The following is a 14,975-nucleotide window of genomic DNA, read 5'->3' on the forward strand; positions in this document are numbered from 1 at the left end:
ACATCTGATGCCATTCTAAAAATTGTTCTCGCGTTCGACGCCTTCTTCGATTGGATGTCATACAATCGGCATTTTTTCATGAAACGTCAAATGTTTGCGCAAACCATTGCTGGTCGTAAAGCATTTATTGCACCTATCACAGCTCAGCTCCTGTTCGCCTTCGTGACTTTTCTGGTGCTGAACCAGAGCACCGTTTCGGTAGAACATTTTCGAACACTTATCGCACTGGTAGATTTTGGTTTGATGCTTTGTCTGAAATCAAAATGCGATAATTAAATGTCCTAAAATTGATTTTGGGTACGACTCACTTTATGATAGTTCAACTTGCTGACGCTCTCGAACGTTTCGTTGCATCGTTCGCAGCGTACCACGGCGCCGGGATCCCGCGGATCAGTGTGGCATTTCAGGTGCCGCATCAGTTTGTACTTGTTGCTGTACTCTTTGTTGCAGATGTTGCACCTTGCCGTGCCCTCCGAGTGGATGTATTCGATGTGAGTTCTTAGCTTACCCTTCAGCAGCCGATGGCAGATGGTGCACTTGCAACGGTAGCCCTGATGCTGGTTCTAAAATAGTTTAAAATTTACTTGAAGCTGTGCTTCGAATGAGTTAACATTCACAGCCTACATGAATGTGACTTTCGTAGTCTTCCCGCTCCGCGAATTCCTGGTTCTCACAGAGGGCACATTTGTACTGTCGTGTCTGCTGGTGCACTAGGAGGAGGTGTTTCCTTAGGTTAAATTCGTTGAATGATTCCCCACATTCAGGACATTGTTCAGTGTTAATGTCATGCTTGTCGTCAACATGCTGTCGGGCTTCGTGCAGATCTTTGAACAAAACCTCCTCCTCACATTCCTCACACCGAAATTGATAACCTTGATGGATTTTCTGTGAAACACCGGGCAACATAAAATCAGTGATATGTATTAAAAATCTGATGAATTTAATTTACCTCCGTGTGATCTTGATAACTCTGCTCGTTGTCGAAATACTTTGCTGGACAAATCCAGCATTTTATGCGCTCCGTTTCCTCCGTGGTGTCGTCTATGTTGCTAGTTTTTAAACTACTAGCGGTCATTACGTTTTAAAGGGTCAATGCTTTTACTATTTTTTCAGAAGAATGTTTGAAACAAAACTAATTTTTTAATTCAGCTTGTGAAGGCCAGAGGAAAGCAAACATAAACATAAACAATCCGCTAACGTCAACCCTCTGTCATTCCCTAACTCGTGCAACAAATTTGACAGTATCCAACATCTCTGCGCTATGGTGCGGTGGTTGGAAATCAAATGCCACAATAAGGACTTAGGATCAATAAATGGAAAACTCGTCTCTTCTATTCTACCCATAATTCGAATTTGTATTTAAATATAATGTCACAGAGAACAGACATTCATCTTGGCCTCGCAACGTGTGTAAAAGCTCAGCCACCATTTTGAATGTATGTGGTAATGCCTCCGCTACGTGGCGCTCACATCACTAATAGAAAGAGCTTTGGTTGTTAATATGTGTCAATACACATCAAAGCTATCGTCATATTTTCACCAAAGCATTTAACTTGTATTTAACAGTTGCTACAGCAACTAACGTATTGTTTACCCAAGCTGTCGAACTTGAAATAAAGGTAAACATTTAGCAACAATAGTAACTAATGTAGAATTCCTGTTTAATCCTTCGGAGAAACTGTGTTTCTGTATCGGTCACCAGCTATTGGCAATTTTGGCTAACAGGCTGAGAATAAACTGCGATTTTATCAGCCACCACCTTCGAGAGCAATGAATCGCAGCCAAACCGGCGCACCGGCGGATATCGTTGATGTGGTGCAGGTCTTCCGGTGTTTAAAGATGAAAAGTTCACTTTAGTACCACCGCGACGGGGCCATGCTGCATGTAACGATGAAATGGAACGATGCAATGTTGAAAAACTCACAATACGGCCAAAATAACAGAAAATATTGAATTGCGCTGTTCAATTCGCTGTTTTCAATGTTTAGCCGTATTCAACAAATAACATAAACAAAATCGATCCGTTGCTACAACCGCTGCTAGGTTGCTACAGTAACTAAGATTAGAGTTGCCAGTATTTCCAATATGTAGATTATGACAAGAATATACAATAAATTTGGCAATGCGGATATTGGGCAACTGGCGCACACTAAGAGAGATGTCGCTAGTGTCTTGCTTAAAAGCTTACACACCATTTGCGAAATATTTTATATGTACATAATTGTCTGTTCTCTGTGATAATGTGTTGAAATTGCTGTAAATTATCTTCTATGTTAGATCTGTCGATTGTCAGGTGGTTGGTTGGAGTGACGGTTTTCCTGATTTACCACCAGGGATGCCAGATATTTTTTTGACAGGTCTGTATAATAATTTGTAAAAGTATGTATAAGTCTGTGGTCCATTGAAAACCCATCACTCGCTGCGCAATATCTGTCAATCCATTAGATTAGGTTGTTTTGCTTTAATGCGGCTCTTTTGCACAAAATCAGATTTTGGCAAAGTAGCAGATTTGTTTGAGAAAACCAACTCTAAGAATATCGAAACGCAAGAGAACTTCATTGAAACATTTACTAAATAGAACTTACTTATTAATGTGTCCTTGTCCGCTGGTCCGGCAGAGCAAAATCAGTGATCTCCACTGCCGACGATTGGCGACATGGCTTTAACCTATCGCCAGGACAGGTTCTCGTCTACAGCCTGGATGCAGTTGACTATGCTACGTCGCCATGAGCCCATGAGTCTGCCACTTTTACGCTGTCCTTGCGGATTCCAATCGAGCGGTTCTCTGCTCTGCGCGGTTGCACCACAGCTAGCGCTGTTCAAGGCGTTTTTGACATCGATTGTGACTATGGCACAATACCTGTCGCCTCGTCTTTTCCGTCTCATAGGCTTCTCGGCCCACGGACTTTCTACGGTGGACTTCCCCTTACGGAAGCCAAACTGCGAACTTGCCAGCCCAACATTGATTTTTTTTGATGATACGGTGAACATGGTAGCTTGTGTATCATTTGTGTCTAGTTTAAAAGTAGCTTTATTGTGTGAAAACAAGTGCTATTAGTGATCTGTTGCAGTGATCTGACGGCAATTTTAGTGATATTAACAGATAAGTAAAAGTTTCTTTGCATACTTTTGATTTATTCTGTTTATCAACGGTTTAATTCTAAACCAGCGCCGTACATAGTGCCTATGAAAGTAGACGCTACGGCCGGCGGCTGCTTGAAATTTCATTGTTGTGTTTTTTTCATTGTTCACTGCCTTGAGTGTCTGCCGTTGCTGCTGGACGAGTCCAGCCGGCGTGCGTGTGTATGCAAGTCGGGATGGATTGTGCAGCATGTGGCAATGTAATTCGGGCCAGCGACGATCCAGTTGTTTGCGTAGGTAAATGCAAATCTGTATTTTGCAGAGTTTGTACGCCCCTAACAAAAATTGCTGCGAAAATCGTAAATGATAATGAAAATGTTGTCTTTAAGTGTGCATCATGTTTATCAGCCCAAGATAACGGTGGCAAAAATGACGCTGTCTGTAGTGAGCTGACTGAGATGATAGGTAAATTATCATCTGTCTCTCAGTCGCTTGCACACAGCCCAAGCGAAATTGAAAGCCAGATAAATAGTGCAATTTCTAATGGTATCGATAGTATTTTGAAATCTATCAGTGAATCTCTTCGTGAGAGTATGGTAAACATTGAAGCCAGTGTTGCCAAAAAACTGGATGATTTCAAAAAAACTATTATTGATAACATGAGTCGGGATATTAGTGTAGCCGCAATGAGTAGGAAAAGAACGCGAAATGAGCGAACGGTTCACTCTGAATCGGACTCAAATCCCAGTAAGAAAATTTTAATTATTCGTGATAAGCCGATTATTGACAATTATAGATCTGATGACGAGGTTTTTTCTAGTAATAATAAAACTTACGCGAGTGTGTTAGCGAGTTCATCCGGGAATACGGTAAATAAAGTCCAGCAAAAAGAGAAGCGTAAGGCTCGACCAGTCATTGTAATTAAACCGGTTGAGTCTTCTCAATCTAATGAAGATACTAGATCTTTTTTAAAAAGAACATTAGATCCAAAAAAACACAAAATTAGTAACTTTAGAAACGGGAAAAATGGTTCGATTATTGCTGAGTGTGCAATAGGGGATGACATTGAAGTCGTGAAAAATGACATTCAAAGCAATCTGGGTGAACAATTTAACGCTGTTATTCCTACAATTGCTAAACCGAAGGTTAAAATTGTAGGAATGAGTGATCAGTATTCCCCCGATGTTTTCGTTGACTTGCTTAAGAGTCAAAACGAGAACATCGGCATTAATGAAGTAACAATAATTGCGCAATATGAAAATCCACGCTTCAAATATAACAAATATAATGTAGTAATTGAAGTTGACAAAGACACTTATAAAAGTTTGATGAATGCTGGTAAAGTAGGCATCGGGTGGGATAAGTGTCCTGTTAAAGAGGCCGTTAATGTTTTGCGTTGCTTTAAATGTGGAGAATTTGGCCACAAAAGCACGGAGTGTGTTAATACTGAAACATGTTCTAAGTGTAGTGGAAATCATAAAACATCCGATTGCTCTTCAACTGAATTTAATTGCGTCAATTGTATAAAATCAAATAAAGAACTTAATATGAATTTGGACGTAAAACATCCAGCATCTAGCTCACAGTGTCCGGTTTATCGGAGACTGTATGAAAAAAGAAAGAGCAACATATTGTCAAGTAAATAGCAACAAAAGGAATTGCAATGCGATGGGAAATTAGAAATAGTCTATCTGAATATTGCTGGTTTATCTACAAATTATGTTGCTTTGCGACATCTTGTAGAAATAAAACGTCCAATGTTGGTAGCACTAGCTGAAACTCATATAGTGGACGCTAATGCCTTTAACCAATATAGTATACCGGGTTATAAAGTTGCTTTTTGCCTTTCGCATTCCAGGCATACTGGTGGTGTTGCTATTTACGCCAGGGAATCAATTAAATTCAACATTCGTACAAACGAATCTGTTGAGAATAATTGGTTTCTAGGGATTTCAGTTGAAAGAGGCATGACGATTGGAAATTATGGAATAATATATCATTCCCCTAGCTTAAGTGACCAGCGCTTTTTAGAAATTTTAGACAACTGGTGGGATAATTTTATAGACTTAAATAAACTAAATATTATTGCTGGTGATTTTAATATTGATTGGCTTAGTGGACAAAATTCGAATCAATTAAAGCTGTTAGCAGATTTTTACAACTTTAGACAAACAGTTTGCCAATTTACAAGAATTTCCAGACACAGTCGAACGTTAATTGATCACGTGTTTTCGAACTTTGACATGGTACATTCTGTTACAGAGGCCGATTACAAAATTGCAGATCATGAGACAATTTTTATTTTGATCAAGAATGACCAAACCCGTGATGATAAAGTAAAGATAAAGTGCTGGAATAGATATTCGAAGCAGGCAGTGTCTCAGCTTGTTTCGAGAAGCTTGGATTTTCTTCCAATAACTGGTGATGTGGACCACAAGGCAGCTGTTCTTACCAACACGCTGAAAGAGTGTACCAATAAGCTTGTTATTGAAAAATATGTGGAACTACATAATACGAACAACTGGTACTCTTTAGATCTGACACGTTTGAAACGGGAAAGAGATAAAAAGTACAAGAAGTTTCGTAGAAGTAATAGTAGTGATGATTGGAGTAGATACACAGTCGCGCGTAACGTATATTCACGAGCCTTGAAAAAGGCTCGATGTGATTATATACAACGGAAGATTAATCACCATCAAAACAACAGCAAAGAGTTATGGAAAATTTTAAAACAGTTAATAAAATGTAAAGATAACTCCCCGCGCTCCATAACTTTCAATGGCACTGAAGAACAATCGAGTCGAGTAATAGCGAATAAATTTAACAGTTATTTCGTTGATAGTGTTCAGCTGATCAATCAAAGTATTGATTTGGTCAGTGAACCTCACGAAATAATACAGCCGATTTCTAATATCAGATTTGATGGATTTCGCCCTATTACTTTTGCAGAGTTGAAGGATATTTGTTTTTCTTTAGAGAAATCGGCTGGTATCGACAATGTCAACGCAAAAGTAATACAAGATTGCTTTCATGTCATCGGACGCGACTTGCTGGATCTTGTTAATGAATCGTTGCAAACTGGGCACGTGCCTAAAGTTTGGAAAGAATCGCTTGTGATTCCTATTCCCAAAGTTAATGGAACGGATAAAGCCGAAGAGTACCGTCCTATTAACATATTGCACACATTAGAGAAAATCCTAGAACTTGTTGTCAAAGGCCAGCTAATGAATTATTTAAACAGTCATCATTTGTTAATTCCAGAGCAATCAGGGTATCGAGAGGGACACTCTTGCGAAACTGCATTAAATCTGGTACTAGCAAAATGGAAAGAAAAAATCGAAGCTAAAGAAACTATTCTTGCTGTATTTTTGGATCTAAAACGCGCGTTTCAGACAATCTCCAGGCCCTTATTGTTACAAACCTTGAAACGATTTGGTATTGGAGGGCTAGCATATAAATGGTTTGAAAGCTATTTATGTGATAGAACTCAGAAGACTCGCTTTGATAATTTTAATTCTGAGTCCATAGCTAATACACTTGGTGTACCGCAAGGGAGTGTATTAGGGCCGCTTTTGTTCATAATTTATATAAATGACATGAAACGAGTTTTACGGTTCTGCGACATGAATTTATTTGCTGACGACACTGTTTTATTCATTGCGGCTAAGGATCCCAATGAAATTGTAACACTTCTGAACCAAGATTTACATTATCTTTCGGATTGGTTAAAGTTTAAACAGCTTAAACCCAACATTACCAAGACAAAATATATGATTATTTCAGCCAACTCCAGACCAGACGTAAACGTTGTAATTGATGGTGAGGCAATTGATCGCGTAAATGAACTAAAGTATCTTGGAGTAATCATTGATGACAAGATAAATTTTAAGTCTCACATCGATAATGTCATCAAGAAAATGGCGAAAAAGTACGGTGTTTTGTGCCGCTTAAAAAATGAATTGACAATTAGTAGTAAAATTCTTTTATATAAGTCAATCATTTCACCGCATATAGATTTTTGTTCATCCATCTTGTTCCTTGCAAACGAAACACAAATATTGAAGTTGCAGCGCTTACAAAATAAAGTTATGCGATTAATTTTAAGATGTAATAGATACGCTTCCTCACATATTATGCTGGACGCATTGCAATGGCTTTCTGTGAAGCAAAGAGTTTATTTTTTGACAATGGTGTTTCTTTATAAAATTCTTAATGGAATGCTGCCTCGATATTTGTGTGATCGAATTGAAAGGGGAAGTGATTTGCATACGTACAACACTAGAAACGCGGAAGATGCGAGAACACCAAGTTTTTTGTTTGGAAGATCACAGAACTCTCTGTTGTACAAAGGAATTAACTTTTTTAATTCGATGCCGCGACAAATAAAACGTGCAGCAACAATGGCAGAATTCAAAAGGCTATGTATTTTACACATTAAAGCTACTTTATAGACGTAATTTGATTTATTTTTTGTATTGATTCAAGAAGATTGTATATTTTTTTAATTTTTGTATATTTTTTGGATATATTAAGTTATCATGTTCACTGATGATGATGGATTTAAAATTGTTATTATTATTAATTTAAAAAGTATAGAGAAGACTACACATGTTTGAGCCACGCGCGCGAGAACAGACATAGATAATCTTGAAATTGAATGATCAGGTTAAAGTCCTGAACAAAGGGTTCGGAGCAGCAGCTGGACAGGCTTGGGTTCGCTTGTGGACTTTGGAACTCGTATACCATCGCTCACGGCGCCAAAAGACCGAGTACCAAAAGACTGCAGGATCTCCCTCGTAGTTCTAGATCGTTATCTAGAACCAATTCTGACCAGCTGTAGCTCAAAATATTAGGTTCGATTCCTAATCAAGTCCAGATAATTTTCGGGTTGGAAACGTTTTGGACTAGCCTTGGACATTTTTTGAAATTTTGATATTCACTTGAAAGTTTGATATGTCTGTATTAGAAGCCAGTTCGCTATTTGTTTTTATCACCTGGCTACATTGTTATATCATAAATATCTTAATTAGATAAATCGTCCCGCTCAAACCGTTGTAGGGGTATGAGGTGGGACCATCATCATCATCATCATTCAACATCGCTCTCCGCCACAGGCGTCAACCTGTTTAAGATTACCCACTCTAGCTATTTGCCTAACGTGTCCAATAGGCTAATTGGCCTGAGTGATCACCCGCTGGTTTCCCCGACTTCGGCAGCAGTACCAATCTTTGGACTTTCCATTTATCTGGAAATTCGCATACCTCTAGGCAGTTCTGAAGCGTCTCGCTAAACATATCGGGATATGCTTGGATCGCCGTTTTGAGTGCCTCGTTCGGAATCCCGTCAGGACCGGGCGCTTTCTTCGTTTTTAAACCCCTGGCAATTACGATGAGTTCCTCATTCGTGACCGAAATGAGGACATCATTCGATTGACTGTACGGGGTCGGAGGCCACTAAACTGGATCGTGTTGCGGGAAGAGCCCTTTCACGATGACTTTCAGCTTTTGGGGGCAAGTTTCCTGCGGAGCGGATGCACCCGTCATCTTTTTCATCACCACCTGGTATGCACTACCCCAGTGGTTCGTGTCCGCATCGCGGCAAAGCTCCTGAAAACAGGATTTCTTGCTACGCCTAACCTCTTTGTTGAGCGCCAGCCTGGCCGCTCTAAGTTCGACCCCCCGAGCTTCATCATCTGCATCGGTCCGGGCCCACTGCGCTTGCATTCTCTGTGGTATCTGGAGCGGAGATGAACAATGGTGTCGCTCCACCAGTATACCGAGCGACGACGGTTCGTTGGCTGTCCCGTCCTGTGTATAGTGGTATCACATGCCTGTATTTGGACGTTGGTCAGCTCACGGGCGCTGAGTGCTTCAATGAACAGGTCTTTATCGAAGGCCTTCACTTTCCACCTCCTCCCAGGCGACCTAAACCAGCGTGACCATGTCATCCGTCGTTCAATTGTGTACCGTATAGCTTGGTGATTGCTATGCGTGTACTCTGGCCTTCCTGATCCGTATTGCTATATCAGTCTTGGTACCACCAACGGACGTTGTCTGGCTAGATATTGAGGCTTCCGCCCGCTCAATTTGTCCCGCTGCTACGAAGTTGAGGGGATTGTCAGTGTTCACTACCATAGACTTAGTTTTAGCTACATTGACTGTGAGACCTGCTGCCTGGGAACTCTCGTAGAGTAGAAAACCTCTAACTTGCTCCGCATATCGTTTCGGCGTTGTGCGAGGTCGTCGGCTAGGACGAGGTCATTTAGTTGCTCCATCGTTAGAGGATCCCAAGGCAAATCTCGATTTGATCTATTGTCAATTGCTCCAACAATGAGAAACGATGAATAAAATGCAGCCATATCTCACGCTAGCAGTAACCCTTATAGGGTCGGACAAGACGCCATTGTGCTAAACCTTGCACTATCTGGAACTCCTCTACGCCTAAGTGCGCCCCAGATGTTTTCGTGGTTGAGTCGACCAAACGCTTTTTCGAAGCCAACGAACACTAGAAGAAGAGTCTTGGAATTCGCGAATTTGCTCCAACATAATGCGGAGCGTTTTGATATGGTCTTTACATGATCGGCTGGTGTGGAATCCAGCTTGCTGCCGCCAGAGAGCAGCGTTGATTTTCTCCTGGATCCGGTAGAGGATTACCTAACAGAGCACTTTGAGAGTAATACAGAGCAATGTGATGCCACGCCCGCATTCGGTTAGGTCGCCTTTATTTCTGGCGCTCTATAGCATTTTATGGCTGCTTCAATTTCATCCAATAATGACGCCTTCGACTTGGCGCGGTTAATACAACGAACTCTTTCGTCGACTCGGGAGTCAGTCCAGGCTCTCTTGCCCCACATACAAACTCGTTTAACAGCCCTCTCCAGTTCGGCATATCGTAAGCGGACAGCCGTCTTAGTCGCTTTGGTTCGCCCTTGCCTATGCCACCTTTTGCCTTTCTCTATTCATCGATCTTTCTCGGAGTTTAATCCGAAATCCACTCTCTCCGCCCGCTGCGCACTTTGCCGACGGTTTCATCACTGGTTGTAATGAGGGCATTCTTGAGGCTGGTCCATTACTCTTGGACAGTTCCACCAGGTAGCAGTTCCTAGGCTCGGAATTCAAGTTGTTAGATAAAAACCCTTTTCGCCTTGGGATTTCCAATCGGCGGACATCGAAACGATACCTAGCTTTCTCCCCCAGTCGTTGAGTACCTATTTCAGCGATAACAAGCTGATGGTCGGATGCAATATCGGCACTGCGCTTGTTCAGTGACGAAAGTCTTTCTCCTTATGAGGATTGATAGTCGCTTATGAGATATTGTTTTGAGGTTTCAGTGCGAGTTAAAATCGAAGTATACTTTTACCTTGACAAAAGTAAAACTATATTTTGCGAAATTTTTATCGCATGTCTGTATAAAATCTGTAGTCAAAAACATGTCTGTATCAGAAAACGGAAAGTCTGTATAATACAGCTTTGTCTGTATATCTGGCATCCCTGTTTACCACAGTTGATACACTGGTGGAACGATAGGGTTCCCAGGTGAAATCTTTGTCACTGTGCTGCACAATGTTTTATGTTTATTGAAATTAAACAAGTTAAAAAATATTTTAAGGCTTTCTTTATTTTTAAAAGAATTTTAAAAACCTTAAAAAAGATGCAAAAATAATCGAAAAATTATCAAAAAATAACTAAACATGAAAAAAGTGAGCAAAGGATGACCTAAAACAGATGAAAAGCTATCATAAAAATCATAGAAAAAAAAACGAATACCAAAAAATAATCAAAAATGACCCGAATAAAATGCTGCAAAATTACCTAACAATGTCCCATGAATAGTTAAAGAATGACGAAACACAACAAAATGACGAAAAATAATTTAAAATCACGAGCAACATGTCAAAAGGTACAATGTGGCAATGAGAGATTCTCTTTGCGTCTCCTCTCTTACGCTTCTCACGGCGTCATAAACGCACTTCAACCTAATTTTCCTTTAAGATTAGCTACCTAGCCAACAACGCCAGCAACCATTGCATGCTAAACAGATGCATTCAGATGCATTTGCATCAGCGGAATAAGCGTAAGAAATGCGCTACAAGACATATTGGTCATATTGCGAGTGTGGAAGTTTGCCTAGAATGTGGCGTGTTCTGACAGTGGGCTCTGTAAAACTTCTATAAAATACCACAATATTCGAAAAGCAGTTCCGTCAAAGCGAGTTTGTGTCCCTTAAAGCACTGTAGCCCCCTAGAGTACCACCCGCACAATTGGATCGAGACCAGTAAGATCCTGATTATGGTATACTGGCCACGACAGAGATTATTGTACACGGCACGGAAGACTGCATTCTCTCAGTAAGCAAGGTTGGCACCTTGTTGAAATCGCGTTTGCGCTAATGCCACGTCTGTCTCCATCCCGTTAAAAGCCTGGCAGGCCTTCGTGACAGGTTTAAAACTCGGTATCATAGGTGGTGGGGTAGTAGGCTCAGATGATAATTCCTGACTTGCGCCGATCTGGTTCTGGCTTGGGTTCCCGTGACGGATCCGAGTCAACCCTTCCATGGCCTCACTGCTTGCAAAGATAACCATGGGTTCACAACAAGGCGACTATGAAACACGAGTGGAGATAGCGGCACAAAGGAGGGACCCAACAGAATGGAAACACCAACCGGACAAAACCAAAACAACAATAACAGCGGCATCACGCCAACTGGGGATGTGAACGCTTTGGCAAGGAGTGGTAGGCTGCAACGATCACCATCAGCGCGGAACCCGCTGGTTATAGTTGATACTGTTATGGTTACATAGGCAATAAGTAGTCGCATAGTCCGCTAACGTGTTTGACGCGACTAATACTAACACTTACTCTCAGCGGGGCATAACCCAAGCAACCAAAAGTTTGAATTTTACTTAAAAGCGAACTCAGAAGTTCACATTTGGTAAACTATATGTTCCGTGGAACTTTAAGGCTGCTTAATATATAACTATACGTGTAAACCGAACTACCGCTAAATATTTGTTAGAAACTAAAAAGTTAAACTACTAAATATTTCGAGCTTAGCTTTTTGAATAATGATTAGTTAAGTAGGTTAGTTAAGGAAAAAACAGGGAAAAGTGAGGAAAAAAGAATTTTGAGGTTATTGAAGTTTTTTTCGAGCTGAACAGCGTTCTATATCGCCACCTAAGCAGACTTTTTGTGAACATTCTAGTTCTGTTTGGAAGTTGCATAGCATTCCGTTCGAAATTTGATCAATAAATGCGAACTTGAAAGTATGGTTAGATCAAGGGGTCGGTCACTCGGCACAGCCGTTTTTATGTTGGGCGATTTGAAACAAGCCGAACTGTGCCGATGCTGTACCGAAAGCACAGAGAACAGATTAACAGGCTCGAAGGAAGTAATCGATTTTTTGTGTGTAAAATCTGTCGGTAGCGCCCTTCATAAATAGTTTGCCAAACGCATCAAAAAATATCCATGTACCTTTATCAATATTTCTTTGTGCCTAAGTTACATAGCAGCGATGGCAGCGACATCAAGATTTAGTTTGCCACTTACTGCTCGAGGGGTGCTCTATTGAAGGATTACTCGTAGATCACATAAAAACCTTTTACACACTTTTTATCGATTACCTGGTAGTCTGTTCTCTGTGCTGGTAGTCTGCTCTCTGTGCCGAAAGTGCCGACCCGCAAGATTTGTTAAATTCGTTATAATCTGGTAGACCTGGCAACAGTGCGAGATGATTTTGACAACTGGCAGTGCTCCCATTTCATATGTAAAATTGAACCGGTGGTGTGTCGCTTGATACCTTTGGAGTGCCACGGCACAATGTGCTGAGTGTCCGACCCCTTGGGTTAGATGCTTTAAAATTAAGCTTAATAGAATTCTATTGATGATCATTTGGGTAGCTGATTAAGCCAAAAAATCTACTTTTATTGGAACTTTTAATTACTTGGGAAGGCTTCAGGATGCCTACGGGTTGGGGGGGGGGGGGGGTATAACTGTGCCGAAACGATGAGTGTGTACACTGGAATGAGAGTTTAATATTACAACAACAACAACAAAACGAAAAGAGGCAAAGTCCCAACGATTGCGACTCGAAACGGTCGGCTTCAAAAGAAGCCAAACGATCGTAGTCACGCTCATGGCCACAACAAAAGCTCTCGTCTCAATGTGCACACTCTAGGTTTAGGCGGCGAAATAACGAAGGCGGCAGATGCCGAAGACCACTCACTCTAAGAAGTTTGATTCCGAATCGGGATACGGATGCACACTCAAGCCCGCATTATAGGTCATCGCGTGTCGCAAAGAAACGTGGTTTTTAGAAATGAATTATAGCGAAAGTTATGCTACGTAATTTAACACGTGATCAGTTCTATCAATTGGTGTGGTGAAAAACGGCCACAGGCTCGAATTGCGGGTATTTGGTGATCAGAATTGGTAGCACCTTACCCATTCGCATTACGAAGGATACGTGTTTCGAGTGATAAATCGAGGAGCGATTGTACCTTACGATTTCGGGGGTTTAGTGAACAAAAGAGAGTCCAGACTGGGCCAGTAGCACGCGAGACTATTTGTGGAGTTAAACGCCCATTCCGATAGACTAGCGTAGCTTTGCCGAACCCGTAAATTCATGAACAGGTTACAAACAAGTAGTGTCTAGTGTTACTTCCATGCGGCGATACTAGTTGAAAGAGGCGCTAGCAAAACGGAAGACAGTTAGCCCCAATTCAGTTCTGGAAGTGATAATAGTGTTCGATTCTCGGCGACCGGTTCGGTTTCTGAACCCAGTAGATATTCCGGTGAACACGCGATCGCCCAGCCCTACTAAATTTAATGGCGTCGCTAGTCGCAGATTGAAGAAAAGTGAAGAAGAACTACGGGATTGGGAAAAGTCCTTAATTCGTAACATGGTTTTGTTGATCCAGACGGTCACACTAAAGTTTGGTGGTAGTGCTCGCCTAGATAAGATGGTTTAGATGAAGGAGATGATCGATGAGCTTTATGAGTTTGCCAAGGATAGACATAACGTTCGTACGTAGATAAAGCAGCTAGTTACAGGCATCAAATCCGATATGATCACAGCTGAACGCGAACAGAAGCAGCTGAGGGCTAGAGTTGAGACTACTGAAACTACACTAAGCGAACGCATGAAGAAGGCTACTTCCGAAGTACCGGAGACGCTTGAGCGTCTCCAGATCGAAAATCGCGTTCGGATAAAAGGAAGACGGAAACGCCTATGGAAGACGAGGAACAAAAGAAGACCAAGAACAACGAAGAAGAGGATCCGAGCCAGCGCGAAAGCAGCGGTTGGCGTACTGTTGAAAGTCAGAATGACAAGCAGCAGCGAATAGAAGAGAAAGAAGCCTGGGCTAATTGTTGAAGCGAACGCAAACGTTCCTTACGCAGTGATCCATGGAAAATGCGAGAACCGCCGGAGCTGAAAGAACTCGGAGAGAAAGTGATAAGAACCAGTCGAACTCAAAAGAGAGAGATGCTTTTTGGACTGCAAAAGGATCCATCGGTTAAGAGCGCAGTTTTTGAGGAGCTTGTTGTCATAGCACTTGGAGATTAAGCGATCGTAAAAGTGCTTTCCCAGAAAAAAACCGTGATCGAGTGTAGGTAACTGGACGAGATAATGACAGCACAGGAGTGAAGAAGTGCGTTGAAGACACAGTGCGAATTGGGCGACGTACCGATGGTAATCCGGCTGGGAAAGATCTGCGGCGGAATGCAGACGGTGACAATTCATCTTTCAACAGTAGCAGCCTCCGAACTCCTGAGGTGTTAGGTTAGGTGGTTAGAGTGCGTTCTGAAAGCATTCCCTCATGCCTAGCCAAGGAAATGGAATGTTGTTTTAAGTGCTGGAGCTTCGGACATCAGGTGCGTAACTGTGAAGCTCTGGAT

The 14,975-nt window shown here is 41.6% G+C and overlaps 1 protein-coding gene across 1 annotated transcript; it reads right to left on the reverse strand.

Annotated features, from left to right (window-relative positions):
- Positions 1–33: 33 nt before the first annotated feature.
- Positions 34–1,079, reverse strand: LOC128738046 (zinc finger protein 782-like). The gene is made up of 4 exons (XM_053832867.1): positions 950–1,079; positions 625–885; positions 309–563; positions 34–252 (listed from the first exon to the last, which is right to left on the reverse strand). Exons 1-4 carry the CDS (start codon positions 1,073–1,075, stop codon positions 58–60), a joined length of 837 nt encoding a protein of 278 aa, XP_053688842.1. The 5' UTR covers positions 1,076–1,079; the 3' UTR covers positions 34–57.
- Between the last annotated feature and the right edge of the window lie 13,896 nt (positions 1,080–14,975).

The sequence above is a fragment of the Sabethes cyaneus genome, chromosome 2, assembly GCF_943734655.1.
Source record: "Sabethes cyaneus chromosome 2, idSabCyanKW18_F2, whole genome shotgun sequence".
Lineage (NCBI taxonomy): Eukaryota > Metazoa > Arthropoda > Insecta > Diptera > Culicidae > Sabethes > Sabethes cyaneus.

Bases quoted from the DNA above. Each gene is read 5' to 3' on its own strand.
- LOC128738046 (XM_053832867.1), bottom strand. From the start codon at position 1,075: ATGACCGCTAGTAGTTTAAAAACTAGCAACATAGACGACACCACGGAG. The intron at 564-624 runs GTAGGCTGTGAA...AAACTATTTTAG, and splicing joins ACTACGAAAGTCACATTCAT to AACCAGCATCAGGGCTACCG. The intron at 253-308 runs GTGAGTCGTACC...TTTTGATTTCAG, and splicing joins GCAAGTTGAACTATCATAAA to ACAAAGCATCAAACCAAAAT.